Source organism: Pyrus communis, chromosome 13 (assembly GCF_041283825.1).
Source record: "Pyrus communis isolate YQ-2024b chromosome 13, ASM4128382v1, whole genome shotgun sequence".
NCBI lineage: Eukaryota > Viridiplantae > Streptophyta > Magnoliopsida > Rosales > Rosaceae > Pyrus > Pyrus communis.
Genome location: NC_142577.1, coordinates 27,380,065 through 27,401,203, shown reverse-complemented (window position 1 = coordinate 27,401,203; position 21,139 = coordinate 27,380,065). Strand labels below are relative to the sequence as shown.

Below are 21,139 nucleotides of genomic sequence, written 5' to 3'. Positions count from 1 at the left end.
AAAGTATTCGTTAATTTTTTTGAACCCAATTAGATGTTTTAAACATTTCCGATTTGGCTAATATTTTGCAAGGATGATCTATGAGTTGCAACTTGAAAAATAGACAGTTTAGATCGTTAAAGTTCAATATAGTGTGGATCTCATAACTAGTCCTCATTTTTATAATTTAAAAAAAAAAAAAAAAAAAAAAAAAAAAAAAAAAAAGAAAGATCTTTTTCTTTAAAGATTTCCTAGCGTATCTGAGACGTTTGTGACTTGTCCCATGGCTGACTAGAAGTTGGGCCAAATTGTATGGTTTCATTGTTGGCCGGCCCATAATAGGAGCCGAAAAAGGATAAAAAGAAAAAAAATTAAAAAAACAAAAATGGAAAGACAATGTGTGTGCAGGTGCAAAATAAAACATCCGAGGACGAGAAGAGCAGCCCACGTGCTAAATCCGCATTCGCGCGTCAACCATACGCAACAAATGATATTTTAATCAGTGCAAAGTCAAGCAATCCAACGGTGGACAGCGACCCTCACAGTCACAGCATCTTTTAAACCAAAAAATAAAATAAAATATAAAAAGTATTTGAAACCAGAAGCCGTAGAGAGTTCGTCCTCTTCCCATTTTCTTCCGAAATATAAATACCCTCCCATCACTTCTAACCCTTCCTCCGAGAAATTTTTGTTTGCGACGGGAATCGCCTCCCCTCCATCCTCTCTCTAGCTTTCTCTCTCTTATCTGTCAGAGCGATCAGAACCAGCCATGTCGGACGAGGAGCACCACTTTGAATCGAAGGCCGACGCCGGAGCTTCCAAGACCTACCCTCAGCAGGCCGGTACCATCCGCAAGAACGGTTACATTGTCATCAAGGCCAGACCATGCAAGGTTCGATCTCTCTCCTGTCTCCTTGATTTTCTTTCGATCTGCATGTATTTTAGGGCTCTGATTTCAGATATTCGCGGGATTTCGTTCGGTCATTATATTTGTTTGCATGCCGTATGGATTTGTTGATGAATTCTCTCTCCTGTGCAGGATTATGATCGCGGTACTTTTTATTGAGATCGGAGTTTATTTTTTACGATTTTATTGTTTTCCGATTTTGTTTCTTCTTACTGATTAGATAGTGTTGAGCTGATCAATTATGTATGAAATTATTTGATTCTGATTTGCTACTGTTACTGATTGCTGCTGTGTACCTGTAACTGATAATAACTATGCACATATATACATATTACTCACACCTATATACATACACGTTTATCCATACACATATATATGTATACACACGCATACATGCAAAAACGTATACATATACACAGATATACACGCACACACACGTATATATGCGCGCAGACACACACAGATATATAGCTGATGTCTTGAAAATATCGTTCTAAGCTGAGCTTTGATTGCATCTCCATTGCTATGTCTGAATAATTTTTAATTTTTGTTTACGTTTTCATTTTTTGTTTTTGTGGCTGTCCATTGTTAGGGAGTGAATATATTTGTTGAATCGATTGTGTAAGGTCGTCTCGTTGATGGTGTTATATCAGTTTGGATTTATGTTGGTGGCTGGGATATGAACGTGAAAGAACAACCAACTAATGGAATGTTGTCGGTCTGCTCTTTCTTTTGTCTTTTGTCACAGGTTGTGGAAGTTTCCACCTCCAAGACTGGAAAGCACGGTCATGCCAAGTGCCACTTTGTCGGTATCGACATCTTCACTGCCAAGAAGCTTGAGGATATTGTTCCGTCTTCCCACAATTGTGATGTACGAACCTCTTTAAGTTTGTTTGATTTATACGTAAGCACGTCGTTTGTTTCTTTCGTTGGTATATCAATGTTTGTATCTTTGTATTGTAGGTTCCACATGTCAACCGTACTGACTACCAGCTGATCGATATCTCTGAGGATGGATTTGTAAGACTGCACTTTCGTTTGCTGTTATAAGATTCATTGATTTCATTGTATGTTGCTTGTTACTTGGATGTTCCCACTAGTTTGCAATGCTTAGCCTGACTTGAACCGTAATCTGTTGCATACTGAAGGTGAGTCTGCTGACTGAGAATGGTAACACCAAGGACGACCTGAGACTTCCAACCGATGACAATCTGCTTACGCAGGTTAGTTTTGTAACATGGCCCCTGTAACATTCGCCTCTTCCACTTAGTTTGAATGGGATAGTATGCTGCTAGTTCGGCTTTATTCCCAAACGACTGTAGAATCCATGTCTGCTGGAGGATTTACTTTTATTGTGGGTGTTACTTGCATGAAATTTGGTTTAAAACTTTTTGTCATGTTTTTATTTTCACAAGACGCAGCATCAACTTTATGCTGTTTCTTCCCCTTTTTATTGTTCGACGCAGTTTAAAACATCTTTCCTTTGCTTAACTACTGTTATAATTATGTTTCCTGCTGGTTATTAACCCTGTAGAATCTTAATTGGTTATTTTCTTGGTATTTTATGCAGATCAAGGATGGGTTTGCTGAGGGGAAGGATCTGGTTGTTTCTGTCATGTCTGCTATGGGAGAGGAGCAGATTTGCGCCCTGAAGGACATCGGTCCCAAATAGATGCCCTTCGTTCTTCGGGAACGTTAGCTTTCAGATATAAAATGGAACGGTAAATAGAAACTTTGGGGTCACCCCTTTCAGGAACTAGTGTTCTTGATTAGAGGTGGCCTTGGGTTACAAGTTAATGTTGCCATTAATTAGCGTGTCGTTATCAATATTTTTGTTATGTTACTGTTCTGAATCATGCCCCCAATTTCATGGTATTGGCAAGAGTTATATTGAAGACTGTATGGTACCTTTCACTTGTTCTTGGTTCGAAATTTCACGGTCCTCATTTTCGTCACTTGATGGATTCTTCTTGTTGCATTGTGTTTGCCTGCGTTAAATGACTCTTTACCAAATAATCGACAGTGAGCCTGGTGTCTTAAGCACCAAATTGAACTGTGATTGTGGTTTTACGGTACGCTATTACCCTGCTGTCGTGCAACCGAGTCGGTTTATTTCCGGTTGGTTGTTTTCCTTTGGTAACTTGATGGTCTGTTCGGTGTTATGGTGCTGGTTTGGAACTACTCATATCGCTGCAAACCCGGCACGAGGAGTTTCCAAAACATTTGACTCTTCACCCATTCCAATATAAAGGACTCGTCAATCAAATAATAGGTAGTAAATGGTCATTTTGAAAATAAATGAATTGCTAGGTGTAAAATATTTATTCTCGTCAGACTAAATCCCAACTAAAATAACAAGAGTTTGGACGATTTTGACCTAGTTACTCTTCGGAATGGAGTAGAAGAAGAGCAGATTCTTGAACTCGAAAAATGATCTAATGACTTCAAAAGAATTGAACAAGGAGTGGTTTTAGGTGAAATTCTTATGTACAGTTCTGTAGAGTGATAGTAAGGATGACTTATCTAGCAGTTTTTTCACTATTACCCCCCAAAAAAACCACCGTGCCCTTGTTAAAATTATGAGAGTACGCTTAACCTCTGAATTTGAAATCACTCATTATATACCTAGTTTTGAGGACCGATGAATCATAAACGACCAGAGTTGATTGGCCTGTCGCAGCGGCTGATGAATTTGTTTTTACTTCAAACAATCAATTGTCTGATCTTGTATCGAGCCAGTTCATAGAATCTTAAGTGGTTAACATCCATGTCTTCTCCAAACGCCGACTTCTTTCTTGTGTTGGTCTCCGAATGTTTACGTTTAACACCTCGATTGTTCATAACAGCAAAAGTGATCGATCATTCATTCGAAAACCGGATTGCGGTTCCAAGCCAGTCATCCGGAATGCTGCCTTTCAATTCTCCACTCAATGCCCTCAAAGCATGGGTTGTTGCTGCCTTCACAATGTACACATCGATTCCGAGTTTTGCAATCGTCGCAGCTTCCGATATCTTGGTCAGCATTCCGCCTGTTGTATCATGGGCTGCCGCTTTTGTCTCAACTGTTGTCATGACACACACATTACAGATGCTACTAACTCGAACAAATTCGGGATCAATTCCCATTTTGGCACAGCCAACAATAACGAAAATAAAGCTCGTAACGTGTTGGGTTCATTCGCACCTTGCTTATTGATGTTCTCAAGTGTTGGGCTCACGATCGACCAGCTCCCATCTTTAGCCACAGCTACAGTTGACAAACTTTGGATAAGACAATGCAATTCGACAAATAAAAACAAAACTCCATTTCTGTGCAAAGCCAGGATTAGTAAGACTGCTTACCGATTTCTCTCAAGAGTACTGCATTTGGTACCGACGGTGGACGGTCATAAACCCCAAAAACATCAGTCTTAAATCCACATTAAATAGAAAACAAACGTAGGATGTTTATCCACTCATATCAAATGGTAATTTCCTACCTATCTGACCCCAACTGGTTGGACTCTGTTTTTCTTCGAGATGTCTAATCTCGGATGCTTTATGGAAGAACAATGCATTCTTACTCTCCTAATGCAGGGATTGAGTTTGAGACAGTGGACAGATTACCTCTAGTTCACTTTTGCCTGTGAAGTTTGCTAAAGCAACTGGTTTAGCATTGGTCTCTTACACAGACAAATGTGAATTTATTGGCCTCAAGTAACTTTTAAGACATTTCTATCAACTATCAGGTTGTGCAGTGTGTTCCAAAGTCATTTCCCAAAATAAAAATGCATGAAACTTTCGATTTGGGGACAGTGTGGATACGAGAAAAACAACAAAATCAGGCTTCAAGTGCGCTGCAAGGTGACTAATGATGACATCTCCACTCAATATGGTACAGTCCTGATTAGGCAAAGCGATTAACAAAGCATCAGTACAAGTTTAATATAAGCAATAAGCTGGTGAACTTCTATAAGAGAGACCGACCAGTAACTCATCGAGCACAGCATCTCCATGCAAAACCTAGGAAGCGTATAGCAATCAACATTAATCACCGAGGGAAAGATGAGAAGAAAAACAGAAACCAACAGCACGTATAAATCATTCATAGCACAAAAGGAGGCAGTTCAAAACACGTAAAATATAGAATGATAGGAAGAATGATAATAATACGAACTTACAGGTACCAAACCAGATTCAATAGCCTTGGCCACTGCAGACAAATCAGCTGAAGCTATCTGCAGGAAGAGAAAACTTACATCAATAAAGGAAAACTAACAAAAAGGACACAGAACATAAAATAACATTGGGATCAAAGCATTTATTGGAAACAAGCCACTGACATTTCTTTCACGGGTTGACCATCCGCATGAAAATGGAGACATTCCAATGGAAGGGATACCCTCTGGAAGGAAAACACATAACAATATTCATGAACGTGAAAGCGGGGTGCATTTAAGATCTTAAGCAGATAATAGCATGAAATCATGATAGTGAAATAACAGTTTCATGCAGCTTTGAGAGCCAAACAAAATTGAAAAATACGGATTGGTCAAGTAAACTAAAGAACTTACAAAATTCTTCAACCACTAGCTAATAGCATCTCTGATGCATTAGATGCATTGTTAATTTAAAACTGCGAAAGCTGGTTTTTCCTTTGAATCTTTCGATCTTTAGAAATATAGTTTGTATATGAAAACGTTTGTTAATAGGGTAGATTAATACCTCTGGCTAACGCTCTAACAATTTCAAGATTGAGCTTTGTAACCTGAGATAATTGAAATAAACATGAACATGAAAATGGAGGAATAATCCGAAAGAGACGAAAGCAAACTTAAAGCAAAGTCCATAGATGTGAAACGATCAACGAGGCAGAGTCTTACGGAGATGCGTGTGGCAACAAAACCAGCCTTTACAAGGGGTTGGTACAACCCACCTTTATGAACGCCCGATTTACTAGCTTGAAAATGCCCAAAAGAACCTGAAGCCACCATAGCACACAACATATTAGACGAATACATATCTTTAGAAATTAGTGAAAAGGCTACTTTGTATCTCAACAAACAAATCAAGTTCCAAGTGATGAAATAAACCAAGCAGCAAACCTGCTCCATGAACAACTATAAAGGGGCTGGGGTCCGCAACTGGCCGATGTTCAAAATCAAGTATGGCAGATGAAATTTCTGATTCTCCAGGTTGCTTGCTCCAATCCATCCCAAGAACCTCCCCAGAAGGCGACCCCGTAGCCATTGATTGCCTCAGCTGCGACGAAACCGTCTTGAGATTTGCTTCATTTATTGTCTCTAATTCGTTCTTGCAAGTAATTGCTGCACCTCCTGGACTAGGTAAAAAATCGTATTGTAACAATCTAAGACCAAAATACGAACAAATGATTACAAATGCATTTCATAATTTAGTTTTATAAACAACCATTCATCCAAACACCTCAGATTTTCCCAGGTTGAAACGAATCGGTTTTCCACAGTTTATATTAACAAAGGCTTAAAATTTATCAGCTGCCCATTAATCTAGCACACCAAAAGCACTTTTCTGGACCTCGTTTGAGCAATCAGCTGTTCTGGGTCAGCGTAAAGAAAGCTAGAAATGATCGAAATGAAAAATGCTCAATCACAAAAGCACAAATTCTGATGCAAATTGAATTCTACCAAAAAGGAATAAGTAGATTAACAGACCGAGTTTGACGATGCAGCGAATCGGCTTCGTGAGACTGACAGAAGCGCTTTGGAGATCTTTTGTGTTGGTCTCCTCCATCGTAAATTTGTGGGGTTTCCGGTACCTAAAGCTCTGAGTTTACTCTCTCAAAAGTTCTGGGTTTTTAGTTTCCAAAAAAAAAAAAAAAAGTTCTGGATTTTTTTACCAAAAAACAAGTTCTGGGTTTCGTTTTTTATTTTTTGTTTCCTTCTCTTTATTGTCACAGGGTTCTCGCGGGAAGACAACAAAAAAAGAAAAGACAAACTTTGTTTTCTACTTGGTGGAGAAAATGTTAATTGTCATTGAACAGTTGGTTCAATAAAATCATCCTCCCCCTATCCTTGGAAGATCTATGAATCGAATACGTTCATTGTAAATTATGCTGTCAGTTTTCGTCAATAATTGTTTGTGTTTAATTTTAAATAAAAAAATTTTAAATAATTTTTTATCGTACGATGTAGTATAAACAAACATAATTAACTAATTTCCTAAATACTTATAAAAAGAATCCGAAAAGAATTCGGATTCGAATAAACTTGTCCTTATCTTAAATAGGTTACATGAGGTATAGATGTAAGACACGTAAGAAACTTGTGATCAATTAATATAAATATGTACACGTGTTACAACAAGATCGGTGGAAAATATATGCAAATTGTTTATCAACAACAATTGCCTTTGATATAAATTATGGCAGTTTGCTTAAAAAATGTAAACATTTAAAACAAAGTTTTAGAAAATGTTTTTGTCAATATTTAACCATTAAATTGGAAATATCGAGGAGATTTGTCGATTTTAGTGAAAATTTAGAGCTTATTCGATATCTCGTAAAGTTTAGACTTCAACTCATTTTTCATTTTTTTTTCTTCTGATGTTTATGATATCTCACAAATATATCAAACGTATTGAAAACAAATTTAAACATTGGTTGTAACAAAATCACGTGACATTATTGTGGGGCAACCAAAAATTTATTTGCTTGACTCTTTACTAAAATTTTCGTTCATGAAATTTGACACATCTAAAACACAAATAATCATGAAAATTACAAAAAATGAAAAAATGCGCAAGTCACGGTGTAATCTTTAGACGTGCATATTTTTCATTATTATTAACATTCAAAGACTGATTTTCAATATTTGTGAATAAAAAGATGAATTTATTGAATTTTGTATTGATGCAATTTGACCAAAACCAAATAGCACCTACATTATAACAATTAGCCACTGCATCGCTTGTATTTGACCCTAAAAAAGACGGTAGGTAATATATTAATTGAGTAAAACTTGACTCTAAATTAGGTGTCACAATGAAGAAGTAAGTTTTAAACTAGGGTTAATAGCAACTCTAAATAGAGCAGTATTTTTCAGTCTGTTCGGAACATAGGACAGAACATCACATGTTACTATATAAATAAAGAAATTTTTTTTTTCAAATGTCCCTCAATTGTGTTATATGACGTATAATATTATATCCCGTATTTCAAAGACACTAAAAAATATCCCCTAATTACGTTGTAATGGTCAAGTTGTAACATGTTACGTGTGTATATGTGCAGTTTGGAACTGCGACTGTACGTGCCACAATACAACATTTGACAGCGCTCCTTTCCATGATTTTATTATATTATATGCCAACACATTTCTAACACGTTTTTTTGCATGTGAAAGAATCTACATGATTAGCCATGCAATCTTATCTTGTGTTTTTATAATGTGCATTTGTCCATTTAAAGATACATCTGTGAGTTGAATATTAATTACGTCAATTATTCATATTATAAGACATGAAATAATAAATCTAAATAACGATATTTTGATGCACACAAGTTTCTTCTAATGACTTGTTGAGCATGGACTCGTTTGGAATATCTTTAAAATAATTCAAAGTGCTTAGCAAAATTTTTTCGGTTTCAAAACCACTTGAAGTTCTTTGCTAAAATTCATTTACATTTTACAAAAAAATAATTTCAAAAATACTTTGACAAAAAAGTATTTTAAATCATTTTAAAAAGGAAACTTTCATGATAAGAGTTTGGGCTAAATTTATTTTAACAAAAAAATCATGCTATAACTTTATTTAATGAAAATAAATATTTATTAATGAAAGACCCTTAAATTTTAATAAAAATGACAATATAACTTAAAGTTTAATGAAAATAACACAATTTTAATATAAAAAAAATTAAAAGACTTGATGCATGGGACCCCACGCGTCCACCACACACACTGTTTATTAAACTGAACACTATTTATGAAACACTGAACACTACTTATGAAACTAAACACTATTTATCTGTCCAGTTTCGTAAATAGCGCCTAGTTCTTTGTCTACTTTCATAAATAGTGTCTAGCTCTTGGTCATTCTCATAAATAGTGTCTAGTTATTGGGTCGAGTTTCATACATAGTGTATGGTAATGGTATAGTTTCATAAATAGTATCTATTTCTTGGTCCGGTTTCATAATAGTGCCTAATTATTGGTCCACTTTCATAAAGAGTGCTTAGTTATTGGTCATGTTTCATAAATAATGTCTAGTTCTTGGTCCACTTTCATAAATAGTTTCCATCTATTGGTTTAGTTTTAGAAATAGTGCTTAATTATTGGTTTCATTTCATAAATAATGTATACTTATTAATCCAGTTTCATAAATAATGTCTATTTATTGGTTCAGTTTCATAAGGTTTAAAACTTACACCTTGTTTGGTCCTATAAAAGCATCAATTGTGCCTAAATCGATGAACCCATAAGTGATCATTTAAATCAAAATCTTGGGAAGATTATATTCTCAATAATTATATTTAAAAACTAGTTTTAATTACCAAATTAAAATACTGGATACTATTTAAGTGGTGAGAAATTTTTCTTTATGCCCGTAGCACAAGTGGTACATCATGTATCATTATGTAAGTGGTGGCAACTTTTATTTTTATGTTATTAATTTTTTAACACAAAAATCTCATCACTTGTATAAGGACACGTGGTGTACCATCCCGTGTTCTGAAAACATTGAAAAATCTCTCGTCATCTTAACTACTATTGAGAAACAACATCACAAAAATAAAACTAGGGAATGTAATTCAATTTCAAGTCTTTTTCTTATTATAAGAAGAAAAAAAAAAACTAATGAGAAGAGCTTAAAAATTTTGAGTTGTAGCGAAGTGAATAGTATCAGGATTGACTTTTTAGTGTAAAAATATGATTTTTCGTTAAAATGAACAATATCGGGAGTTTTTCGTTAAAATTCCTAAAAAAAAAATCTATTAATGCAGCTGACAATGGGAGAAAAAAGTGGAGTGTGGAAAGAGAGAATGGGTGGGGGTGGTGTTTATGCAAGCATGGCCTTTTGACCAACTCCAAAGTAATTGGTATATGAGGTTCCACAATGTGTACGGCAAGCAAAACATGAAAGATTTGTTGTATCAATTTATAAGAAACTTTAACGAAAAACTTTAAATACTGTTCATTTTAACAAAAAAATCATATTTTTACACTAAAAAGTCAATCCTGGTACTCAAAGTTTTTAAGCCATTTTCATTAGTTTTCTTCAATTTATATGAGGGCACACGCCCAACATAAGTTGGGTTCTCTATGTTTTTTCTATTCTTTTGTTTTTATCATTAAATAAAGTTAATAGATAATTTTTTATTAAAATGTAAAAATTTGAAGCTATTTTCATTAGTTTTCCTTTTTAAAAACAGTTTCAAACAAGCCATGTGTATTAAAAAAAAGAAAAAAAGAAAAAGACATGGAGCACACCATAATGCAAGTACAAGTTTGGCAACGTTAAACAGTAAGCACAAGAGAACTCAGAAGTAAACTATCCATAATTAAAGTAATTTGGAAATTAATTTCACTTTAATTAACCGCATAATCAGTCCATAGATATCATAGTACCATCGATAATCCGGATATCTAGCGACCGATTCTTTTTCTTCCCTTTCACTACCCCTTCATTTTCAAACTTGGAAGATGGAAATTTTGTAGTTACTAGAAGTCTCAGGGGCATCACCGTCATTTCAAATGCCGATTGGATCGTGGAGGCGGTAGTAGTTAGCAACTTTAGCTCCACCAACACCAAACAACCCAAAAGATAAAATAATAAATGAACCCCAAAAATTAAATAAAATCCAGTTTTTTTTTAATCAAAATGGTATTTGAAATTGTCATACATTTTTACTGGGATCTCTAAGATTTAAATTAAAAGAAGATTGCTCACCGTTAATTATTTTTTAACGTTTTGTGAAAAATTTCAATTAAATTGAAGCGAACACCAGTTCAAGTGAAAGAGTTGATTTGACAAAAAAATCCTTCAATTTAATGATGATTTTTTAAGAAATGACCAAAATTGCAGTGGTGAACAATCGTGAGGATTTTCTATTGATTTTAAATCTTATAATGTAAAGTGATGAGTTACGTCAATTTTCAGAGATAATTTATTATTTAATTTTAATTTGTTATTTTAAAGGACGATCAGGAAATGGCTTTTTGGTATGTGCGGCGTGGACTTTTTGCAGAATTTCAGATCCACAAATCCGAAAAATACCAAAACGAAACGGACAGACGCAAACTTCACACGGAAAGAAAGAAAGAAAGAGAAAACGAGAGTTTAAAGAGTTAGTTGAAGGAAATACTTTCTCGCCTTTGTCCCCCTTTGTTTTCGGATTTTGATCCAATGGCTGACAACCACGAGCAACAGTCCCCGCCGCCGCCCGGACCATCGCAACCGTCGAAGCCCGCAGCGACTCATCATCCTCCCCGCCCCACGATCACTCTCCCGCAGCGCACCTCTTTCGAATCAATCTTCAGCTCCGCCGGCGGCGGGAATACTGGGCCCGGTCTGGGCCTGGGGTTCAGCCCCGGACCCATGACTCTCGTCTCCAACTTCTTCTCTGACGGCGGTGACGACTGCAAGTCCTTCTCCCAGCTGCTCGCCGGAGCCATGACGTCTCCGTCGCCGAGGGCGCCCGGGTTCCAGCAGCTCGAGGAGCGAAATTCCGGCGACGGCGAAGGAAGTTCGGATTTCCGGTTCAAGCAGAACCGACCGCCGTCGATGTTTTCGGTCCCGACGCCGTCCGGGTTTCTCGACTCGCCGGGAATCTTCTCACCCGGTCAGGTACACCCCTCGTCAATCACTTCTTCCATTTATTTACTGAATTACTGTTACCATTGCTTGTATGCTTATCAGGGAGCTGGGATTTTTTGAAAAGTTTACTTTTTTTTTTAATCCGATTTAGATATATATCTCGTCTTTAGTTACTGCGACAACTGAGAAATTAGTTACTCTTGGAAAATTAATTAAAATTTTGTTGAGAAAAGAAAGCAGTGAGTTAAATGGCGGCAAATTAAGGCAGAGGATTTGAGATTCTAAATTTAGTAACTTTTAGAGGATTTGAGATTCTAAATTTAGTAACTTTTAAAGGATTTGAGATTCTAAATTTAGTAACCTTTTGCCCCTTTTTTTGCCCTTTTGGCGGGGAAGGGGAATTTGCCAAATTCTGGGTTATTAGAATTGATTCACTTGTTTGTTAGGACAATTGGGTAAAAGCTAGGTCAGTTGCACCGGAGTTGAAATCCGTCTTTCCGTAAATTAGACGCGGGTTAGGTCAATTGGCTAGTCTTGGTTCAAAACAGTTACCAAACAATTTTCATGTTTTCAGTTTTCCTAAAACAAAAATCGACTTGAAACTAGAAGCTGAAACGTTTTTTGGATTTTTAAGTTTTCGAGTTGATATTGTATTTTACACAAACATGCGGGAGTGGGGTTTGAACTTGGGTACAAGGGGCGGGCATACTGCAGTAACACGCATTTGCCTGGTTCCGGGTTCTTAGAATTGATTCACTCGTTTGTTAGGCAAATTGGGTAAGGGTACTCCAAAAGTACGCATATGAGACGAGTCTGCTTGGTACCACACTTATATTGGTTTCTTATGGTTGTGATTTATGAATTGTTGTAGGGACCCTTTGGAATGACACACCAGCAGGCCCTAGCACAGGTCACGGCTCAGGCTGCTGCACTCTCCCCATCCTTTTTCAATTTCTCAACTGAGCATTCAACATCTTTCTCGACAGCACCTGCCACAGCTTTGACACAGCCTCCATCCTCTACTTCCGATACAACACCACCCCAAGAGATACTGTCTGGAACACCTGACTCTGCCGTTGCGACAAAAGAATCATCTGACATTTCCCTTTCAGATCAGAGATCCCAACCGTCTTCATTTACTGTCGATAAGCCTAATGATGATGGTTACAATTGGCGGAAGTATGGACAGAAACAAGTGAAAGGTAGTGAATTTCCTCGAAGTTATTACAAGTGTACCCATCCAAATTGTCCAGTAAAGAAGAAGGTTGAACGCTCGATTGAAGGACAAATAACTGAAATTATTTACAAGGGTGAGCATAATCATGAACGTCCTCAGTCCAAGCGTCCCCTGAATGGAAATAGTCGGGCAAATTCTGACTTAGCTTCCCAAGTTCATGGTGGGAATTCAAACAAACCAAAAGAAGGGACAGGTCCTTATTCAATGTCTAAGAAGCGTCAGGAATCCAGCCAAGCAACACATGAGAATTTATCCGGGACAAGTGACAGTGAGGAAGTAGAAGATGCTGAAACCAGAGTTGATGAGAAAGATGAAGATCAACCTGACCCCAAGAGAAGGTAGATATTTTATCTTGATAAGCATATGCACATGCTTGCGGGCATTATGCTCCTCGTTTGTCATGTATTCTTAACAAAATTAACTATTATTTTCCAGAAACACCGAGGTCAGGTCAGAAGCAACGGCAGCTTCTACACATCGGACTGTGACAGAGCCTAGAATCATAGTACAGACAACCAGTGAAGTCGACCTCTTAGACGATGGTTACAGGTGGCGAAAGTATGGACAAAAAGTCGTCAAGGGCAATCCTTATCCACGGTAATACTGTTTTTCAATATTTCTAAACTTAGTGTTAAATTCAGTTTTATTCCATTGATGTCATGATGTTTTCATTTTTATGTTGCCTAACGTATTCAATCAAACGGTTATATTCCTTCTTGTATGGGTTGGTTTAAAAATTTCCTGATTTGTCTTTGCTGCATTTTACAGGAGCTATTACAAATGCACGTTCCCTGCATGTAACGTCCGGAAGCATGTAGAGAGAGCCTCAACAGATCCTAAAGCTGTCATAACAACATATGAGGGCAAGCATAATCATGATGTACCAGCTTCTAAAACCAGCAGCCACTACACAGGCAACAACAATGCATCGAATTTAAGATCAACGAATCCAGGAAATGGGAAGGTTAACCAGATGGATCTTAGAAACAGGGACCAGCAGCCTATAGCAAGTTTACGTTTAAAAGAACAAATAACATAGTTTGGGTTGTACCGAAAAAATAAAAAAAACCCATAGTTTCTGTGAGTTTCATCAATCAGGAAAGAAAGCAGGAGCCGGAGAACTTGAAATTTCCACAAAGCAGGCAAAATTTGTAAGTTATCGTTGCCTGAATCTGTTGCTCACTATAGGCTGTAGATTTGATCAAGGCCCCCTGTTCCCCAATTGCCAATGTACAAAGGAAAGAGGTAGTTATGGAAAAGATAAAAGAAGTCGGTTCAAATTTTTTTGTTGCACGTAGACTAGTTAACAAGCATACTGTGTTGAAATTTACAACTTCTGTGCATTCTTTTGTATATGTAAACAGTGATGTAATATGATTATTTACGCTTGCGTTTGGCGATATAGTATCGATGTTTGAACCGAAACTCCTTAAAAATTACTTCCTACTTTCTGGTTGCCTATTTCTGTTTTGTACTGCTCTTTTTGTTCTTGCTCGGTAGTCCTTTTGCGGACATGTGATAGAATCCGCAGTTCTTTTGCTGTACATGTGGGTGACAAGGGAGTTTTTGTTGCTGTGTCAACACACACCAATCTTTGCACATCTGACATTGTTGAACAAAACTTTGTGCTAATCAACGATTAATCGATGGCATGTACAAGAAAAAGCCCTAATCCGTTTCTTAAAGCCCTTTACGTCCTCATTCTTATAACCTTTATTGCCGTGAATAGATACGAATTACAGATCTAATGGCCGAAGACGGATAGGAAACGCATGGTTTTAACTAAAACGAATAAGCGTACAGATACAGATGCCATTTTGTACAAGATCAGTAGTACTGCATTTGCAGTTCATGTCTCTGTATTCCTTTTCTTGCACCATCGAACTAGGTCGAAGCGACCGAATGTTAACAAAACGTGGCATTTGCTTGGTGTTTTGGCCGGAATTATATACTTTTAAAGTGCAAACCCTCCAGGATACAGGTGAGATGCCCGTCCGAGTTAATCGTCCATAGTTACGAGAGTCGGAATTTGACCATGGTTCACAAATTCAATCTTGTTCAAGCGCAGGCAGCACAAGACTTGCTCTGGCAGTTCCTCTTGTTTTTGTGCCTGCCAACACCGTCAAACAAAAATCAAACTCACAGAAATGCAGGATGCACATTTACTGTTACAGTAAATGGTAAGTTTGTGAGTTTACCTGGATTGTTAATCCCAAATCAAGTACCCCATTCTTCAAAGTCTCTCTGAATGATTCAAGTCCTTTCCTGGATATGTAGCTAAACCTATGTATATCTAGGTCAATCTCAAAGTAATTAGGTCCCTGCCACAAAAAAAAAAAAAAAAAAAAAAAAAAAAAAAAAAAAAAAATGTTAGTTTAATGTAAAAACCGAAAAAAACTTCGGTAAGAGAGCCTGACCACAAGGCCCGTCAAACACTCTCACAAAGAGTTAGACCCCTGTGCCCATGTGAGGTCTGTTTCTTTATGAGAGTGGCATGACCAACCGCGTGATCAGACTGCCCTACATAAGTGTTTCTCCTAATAACATGGAACTAGAAAGAGTTCATCGTTTTCATTTTACCCTGAAGAAATTGTGTTGAGGGCGTGACAGAACGGGCTTATCATTGTAAGCATGTATGAGCTTCCTTTCAGTAGAACTCAACTGGAGGTCATCTGGATTGACCAATCCAGCCATGATCTTTAGCCTTTCCCTGAAAGGAACCACAGACTCCTTTGCAAACCCTTTCACCTTCTCAGTCTCATCCTCAACAAATTTCTGAGACAGAAAAACAAAACGTTGTTAGTAAATCCGACTTCTTTGCGCCCGGATCAAAGATGTGGGAATCCGAAACTTCACGATGAAATTTACCCTGATGCTGTCTTGAAACTGAGGTGATATCTCTTTTTCAAAGTTTTCATTCACTTTGAAATATAGCACAAGACTCATGCCTTCCCCATCGCATTCGCCGAGGAACATTGTTGTAGGATAAGTAGGCAACTGCAACAACAACAACAACACCAGAATCAATGCCCCCGAAAACACAACGAAAACTGATCTGCGGCAAATTATTTTGAGATATGGAGGGAGATAGACAGAGTACCTGGATGTTAACAATGAGGAGGGAAGGAACTTTGTCATGTGGTTTTACAGAAGGAAGCTCAAGATGCTGAGCAATGTGATCTCTCTTTCGCGGGCAGATGAACAAATCGACACCAATTGGTACGTACGAGCTGCAGTTTGGAGCCGGGTACTTCAGTTTATCTCTGCACATTTCCACAATTTCATCCTTAGACAGCGGAACTCAATGACGAAAACAAAACAAAATTAGTAACAGGAAAACAAGCAATATACTTGAAGTAATTCTCGCCGCGGAGCTTGAATACTGAGGGTGGAACTGGAGACCAGGATCCCCGTGCTGGCTTCTCTTCCGTTGAGCAAGGGATTCCAAATCCTGCTCTTGGACGGAATAAGTACTTCTGATCGGACGCACCTGTTCATCCATTGTCGCACATTTAGTATTGTAGCAGAGAGCACGTAGGCACCCATAAATTGTTACTTAGTTAGATTCTAACTTCAAATTTTGATCACATTTACTACTTACTTTTCCTTTCGCTGTCATCAACGGATTTCCTCTTATAAGAAAGCATGATCACCGCCGCGGGGTTCTTCTGATTCTTGTCGTTGAAACTCACTTGGGTTTTCTCGACAGAATGGCGTGCATTTCCATCTATCTTTAGATAACTTTCGTAGAACCCTTCGTACTTACATCCATTATCGACAATGCATGATGCAGTTTCATACTGCACCAGTTGAGCATTTGGGATGTTCCCTGCTAAAGGAAACCCATCTGGCACCCAAAAAACAAAGAACTAGTTTTCGCCACCGAAAATTCACAACTGCCACAAAAAAGGAAGGATTAAAATTAACTGGTGATTTAAGTGCGTTATTACCTCCATGCACACTGCAGAAATCGTCTTCTGAATCAGATTCCATCATGCTTAGTGAGTCAAACCATGCTTCCCCTGGGCCTTTCCCTGCACGAAGTTGTAATCTGTACGGTCAGATGTCACTCAACACGAAAAACTCGGGAAATATATAGATAGAACTTTTCGCAAATCTTCGATCAAAAATATACTTTTTACCCTAAAAAGACACTAAACATGTTATGAAACACGTTTTATCGTCCATTTATTGTTTGTTTAATGTCCCTGTAGTGAAAAAGTTCATATATGATATTTCCCAAAAGTATTTGAAGTAAGATGGGTTCTGTTGGTGTTAACTTTTCATGATGCTCCATTTCTGGTGGAAAAAAAACCAAAACTAAAAACCAAAACACGAAATGGTTATCAAACGGGTCTTAAACAGTTGAAACATACCGCCATTTGCATCTATTTGACTGTGGTTCCACTGAAGCTGAGTGAGATGAAATGTTCCATTAGAAACCTCAGATCTCTTGCAGGTTGTTGCAGCACCCTTCTCGAAGTCAAGATGCACAAACTCACTCACAGACTGTCTTTTAGGCGCATCGGGAATGGCAGCGGAGGCAACCTTCTTCGTCTTCCTCCCCTTACTCCGGCGTTTGCCGGATCTGTGGACCTTCTTCTGATGAGCTTTGATAGTTTCATGTGGTCTTGAGTAACAAACGCCCATGGCAGCTAAGTTTCTTCAAGTAATGCAGATAAACTTAACCTGCAAGGCAAATATAGAACTCCGGTTTTAGAGCAAATACTGGAGTCCCGACTCGTTCGGTGACTAGGACGAAGGTCACCTCAGCAGCTAGGGGAGACTTAGGCAGACACCTAGGAGGACTAGACGAATTTAAGTAGATCTATTATATTTTATGTGAATAAGTATATGTTTATACTTAACATATATATAATTTCATCGTAAACTACAAAATAGAATAACATATATATTATGAAGTATTGGAATATAAGGAAAAACATGGAAAACAAACATATAATATGTGTTCGTTTAAGTATTTAATAAGTCTCTTACGGTTTATTGAAAGAAAAAAATACAAAATGAAAGTTATTTATTTTCTGTCTAAGTAAGTCGCAACCTAAGTGGATGCCTAGGCGGTTTAGAAGGGCGCCTCAGCAGGTCTAGACACTCTTACTTACTTTTCAAACGCTTAGGTATTAATTGAGATAGTAGCCAATCGTCTAGTGCCTAGGCTGAATCTAAGCAGCGCTAGATGAAATTTTTTAGAACAGTGGCTATGATTGGATTGTACTAGATAACTCTGTATAATACAGAGCAAGTTTGAATATGCAAATTGACTTTGACGATGAATGGAGTTCTAAGTAGATGGGATCTGCATTAATGTGGAATCTAACATTTTTTCCTACAAAGACGTATTGAAGTTGGCATGGCCCCAATCAGTCCAATCAAATTATAAACATACAATTAATGCACAAGTTTTTCTTTTAAATTTTTAGAATATATGCATCCACTGAGAAATTTTGTACTAGAGAGGCTAATATATTGCAAACATTCAAAATAAAAAATAGTTTGTTTTTCAATGCATGCATGAAAACTCAAGACTACCCAATATTTCTTGACAAATTCTCGATAGAATCAACAAAAAGTAATTATGCCTATGCACGTGATGCGTGTTTGATACTTACCGAGTTTTCCTTCCCTAAATATTGATATCGGTTGTTTTTTTGTAGAAATTATGGAAAGTTGCAGCGGAGTAGTATATTAACTCATTCAGATTTAGTCCAAATTAGAAAAAAAATTCAAAAGTTCGAAATTTGCAATAGGTTTTGGTAAAATTTATGTAGTGAATCAAAAAACATCATCAATATTCAGTGGTTTTCTTAAATCTCACCACTTCACCCTCCTTTCCATATTCATCCTTGATTTTTCGAGTATTTCGACGAAAATATTGACAATTTCGTATATATTTTAACCAATACTGCTAACAACTAACAATTTAACCCTTAATACTATCATTTATTAAAAAAAAAAAAAAGAATTACATACTCAGGTTGGAATTCTTTCAGAAATATTCTACCTGCTAAGATTTTATGTTTTAACAAACAAAAAATGGAACATGAAATATTGGAAAAATAAGATGGGAAAAACTAAGCTAAAAGCAAAATAATACAAGAAATAAATTCGAGTCACCATCAGTCATGAATCATGATAGAAAAGACGAGGGCTGATAATTTGAAAACCAAGTTATGATGTTAGATGAATTAAATTCACTTCATCGAGTGGTACGAAGAGAGTAGTTGCAATGTGTTAATGATTCATGAATACATTAAAACAAACACTAAATGCGTAATTAAGCGTGACAGAAATTCTATGTGTATCACGTCATTGTTTATTTGTACCAATAACATGAATTATTTAAGAATAGACGTCTGTTTCATAGCCGGACAATGACGCATGATTGTAAATTATGAGGAAATGAAAATAATTGCATGCACACAGAGAGAGAGAGAGAGAGACCTGAGAAAGGGTTAAGGTATCGATTAATATTCCGGCATGAAAAAAAGAAGAGGAAACCGTCGTTCCTAGGTGAGGAACTCGGCCTCCTTCCCTTGAAACTTGCTCTGTTTTTCTCTCTGCCTCTCTGTTTTCGATCAACTTAAAGTTTTTTGCTTTAAATCCAAACGAAAAAAACAGAGATTATAAATTCAGACAAGACAGAACACAACGCAGAGGAACAGAGGAAGGAAAGGAAGACGGGTTCCGATGTGTCCGGATCCAATTTTCCTAAGTCTCCTCCTCTCTGTGTTTCCTCTGTTTTCGTCCCCTTTTTTTATCTTATATTTTCTTTTTTTGGGTTGCCTTCTTTATCTTAGTTGGCTTTCGAGTTGGTGGCATACCTTAATTTGACATTGTTTTTTGGGTGGGAATTATGTCTCAGGGTGTTAGATAACCATATATTTAGATTTACTATTTTGCTTGGATTTTGGGTTTTTTATTTTTTGGATTAAGTTTTCAATTTGAATAAACGTAATTATTATTTTTATTCATTCTGTTTGTTTCTTCTTGTTTGATTTTATTTTCTTTATTCTAATTAGTGGTCAAATATAAGTATCGAGTATGCGTATGAAGAAAGAGTGTTGAAATCAGTTTTGTTTTAATAACCATAGACTTAGCTACAATTAATATATATATAAATAAATAAAGTGAATTACCCAATTTGTAAACTAAATATGTGCATATTTTGACTTTTAAGCATAGATTGAAGCATTTTTAATCGAAGCAAGTGATTGCAAGCAAGTATGCTTATGTGAGCAATAACTAATGCAATTGAAATCTTGATTCGATCGTGCTCCATAGTTTTATAATACCAATTATGAAAGAAATTAAGGCTTGATTAGGGTAATATTCATACCAAATGAAAGTAGCATACAATTGGAGTCTAATAAGATTAAAAAATACGAAATTCATACCTTGATGAGAATAGTCTTATGAGTCACATGATCAGACTGGCATATTCAAGTTTGTTTCAATCAACAAAACTAAGGATCCATGATTAGTAGATACATATGTAAAAGAATTAAGTTCAAAAATGCATATGAGTTCGCAATGCAGGATGCAGATAAGAAGGAATTGTTACTGTATATGAACAGTTGGGAGTGCGGGAAGGTCGCCATCGATGGCAGAGTGGAGATTGGAAAAGGCAGACACTGAGTTTATTTTTTTGTGCACGTCCAGATGCGAATAGGTCGGCTGAGACAAGTGACTACTGACCAATACCGCGACTGTTCCACCATATAAGACACCACCAACCTCTTAGTTCTTATTTCAAACTATTGATTGTTGAACCCCCCACTTCTTCAATAATATGATAAATGTGATTGATTGGTAACTATTACCTAGGATTATTATGAGTATTGTTACTAATCCATGTGTAATATTGATCGAAATATAGTGTTAGTTGGGTAAGACAGGGTAGCGCAGGACTGCAAATCCTTTTCTTTACATGAAATTAACAACTTTTTTTTACTTTTTTTTCCAGACTCCTCCATTTAATACTCATACCCAAATTCACCCACTTCAATCAAAAAATTTCATCCCAAGTTCCAAATTTCCTTCCTCAATCCCCTTGGCGCCACCATCGCTATTGACCTGCCCACAGACAAGGAAACTTAGGCAAAAACACCACACAACGTTTTTATACCTCATCCATAAAAAAAAAAAATCATGATTCCGCCACTGCTTAAAAATTTTAGAAAAAAATCATGAATCTTCCTAATATTTAAATTCATGAATAG

General features: G+C 36.8%; 4 protein-coding genes across 7 annotated transcripts; 2 read left to right on the top strand and 2 right to left on the bottom strand.

The window, feature by feature from the left end:
* The first annotated feature begins 579 nt into the window (after positions 1-579).
* LOC137736759 (eukaryotic translation initiation factor 5A-2) lies at positions 580-2,841 on the top strand. Its single transcript, XM_068476018.2, has 5 exons — positions 580-871; positions 1,635-1,757; positions 1,850-1,906; positions 2,035-2,109; positions 2,457-2,841. The coding sequence occupies exons 1-5, from the start codon at positions 749-751 to the stop codon at positions 2,556-2,558; spliced, it is 480 nt and encodes a 159-aa protein (XP_068332119.2). The 5' UTR covers positions 580-748; the 3' UTR covers positions 2,559-2,841.
* A 459-nt stretch (positions 2,842-3,300) lies between these two features.
* LOC137736758 (Amino acid kinase family protein) lies at positions 3,301-6,885 on the bottom strand. Of its 3 annotated transcripts, none has more exons than XM_068476016.2 (11): positions 6,559-6,885; positions 5,971-6,201; positions 5,749-5,846; positions 5,591-5,633; positions 5,209-5,270; positions 5,047-5,103; positions 4,853-4,888; positions 4,691-4,768; positions 4,229-4,295; positions 4,071-4,133; positions 3,301-3,948 (listed from the first exon to the last, which is right to left on the bottom strand). In XM_068476016.2, the coding sequence occupies exons 1-11, from the start codon at positions 6,635-6,637 to the stop codon at positions 3,746-3,748; spliced, it is 1,017 nt and encodes a 338-aa protein (XP_068332117.2). In that variant the 5' UTR covers positions 6,638-6,885; the 3' UTR covers positions 3,301-3,745. The 3 variants fall into 3 exon arrangements, with proteins under 3 accessions (XP_068332117.2, XP_088538849.1, XP_088538848.1); XM_088682723.1 differs by having other exon boundaries at positions 5,971-6,233; positions 6,559-6,810; XM_088682722.1 differs by lacking the exon at positions 6,559-6,885 and adding an exon at positions 6,311-6,439.
* Positions 6,886-11,047: 4,162 nt separating this feature from the next.
* LOC137736992 (putative WRKY transcription factor 3) lies at positions 11,048-14,324 on the top strand. The gene is made up of 4 exons (XM_068476329.2): positions 11,048-11,692; positions 12,534-13,237; positions 13,335-13,496; positions 13,668-14,324. Exons 1-4 carry the CDS (start codon positions 11,252-11,254, stop codon positions 13,936-13,938), a joined length of 1,578 nt encoding a protein of 525 aa, XP_068332430.2. The 5' UTR covers positions 11,048-11,251; the 3' UTR covers positions 13,939-14,324.
* A 251-nt stretch (positions 14,325-14,575) lies between these two features.
* On the bottom strand, positions 14,576-20,435 carry LOC137736993 (uncharacterized). 2 transcript variants are annotated; one of them, XM_088682778.1, is made up of 10 exons: positions 20,315-20,435; positions 17,276-17,588; positions 16,850-16,933; positions 16,501-16,746; positions 16,251-16,389; positions 16,000-16,162; positions 15,768-15,896; positions 15,480-15,674; positions 15,098-15,220; positions 14,576-15,009 (listed from the first exon to the last, which is right to left on the bottom strand). In XM_088682778.1, the coding sequence occupies exons 2-10, from the start codon at positions 17,547-17,549 to the stop codon at positions 14,899-14,901; spliced, it is 1,464 nt and encodes a 487-aa protein (XP_088538904.1). In that variant the 5' UTR covers positions 17,550-17,588; positions 20,315-20,435; the 3' UTR covers positions 14,576-14,898. The 2 variants fall into 2 exon arrangements, with proteins under 2 accessions (XP_088538904.1, XP_068332431.2); XM_068476330.2 differs by lacking the exon at positions 20,315-20,435 and adding an exon at positions 19,362-19,772.
* Between the last annotated feature and the right edge of the window lie 704 nt (positions 20,436-21,139).

Excerpts from the sequence above, each read along its gene's own strand:
- LOC137736759 (XM_068476018.2), top strand. The coding sequence starts at position 749 with ATGTCGGACGAGGAGCACCACTTTGAATCGAAGGCCGACGCCGGAGCT. Across the intron at positions 872-1,634 it reads TCAAGGCCAGACCATGCAAG|GTTGTGGAAGTTTCCACCTC; the intron begins GTTCGATCTCTC and ends CTTTTGTCACAG. Across the intron at positions 1,758-1,849 it reads CGTCTTCCCACAATTGTGAT|GTTCCACATGTCAACCGTAC; the intron begins GTACGAACCTCT and ends TTTGTATTGTAG.
- LOC137736992 (XM_068476329.2), top strand. The coding sequence starts at position 11,252 with ATGGCTGACAACCACGAGCAACAGTCCCCGCCGCCGCCCGGACCATCG. Across the intron at positions 13,238-13,334 it reads CAACCTGACCCCAAGAGAAG|AAACACCGAGGTCAGGTCAG; the intron begins GTAGATATTTTA and ends ATTATTTTCCAG. Across the intron at positions 13,497-13,667 it reads AAGGGCAATCCTTATCCACG|GAGCTATTACAAATGCACGT; the intron begins GTAATACTGTTT and ends TGCATTTTACAG.
- LOC137736993 (XM_088682778.1), bottom strand. The coding sequence starts at position 17,549 with ATGGGCGTTTGTTACTCAAGACCACATGAAACTATCAAAGCTCATCAG. Across the intron at positions 16,747-16,849 it reads TTTCTGCAGTGTGCATGGAG|ATGGGTTTCCTTTAGCAGGG; the intron begins GTAATAACGCAC and ends TTTGGGTGCCAG. Across the intron at positions 15,010-15,097 it reads ATTTGGGATTAACAATCCAG|GCACAAAAACAAGAGGAACT; the intron begins GTAAACTCACAA and ends CGGTGTTGGCAG.
- LOC137736758 (XM_068476016.2), bottom strand. The coding sequence starts at position 6,637 with ATGGAGGAGACCAACACAAAAGATCTCCAAAGCGCTTCTGTCAGTCTC. Across the intron at positions 5,104-5,208 it reads GGTCAACCCGTGAAAGAAAT|ATAGCTTCAGCTGATTTGTC; the intron begins GTCAGTGGCTTG and ends CTCTTCCTGCAG. Across the intron at positions 4,296-4,690 it reads CTGATTTTGTTGTTTTTCTC|ACTGATGTTTTTGGGGTTTA; the intron begins GTATCCACACTG and ends TGTGGATTTAAG.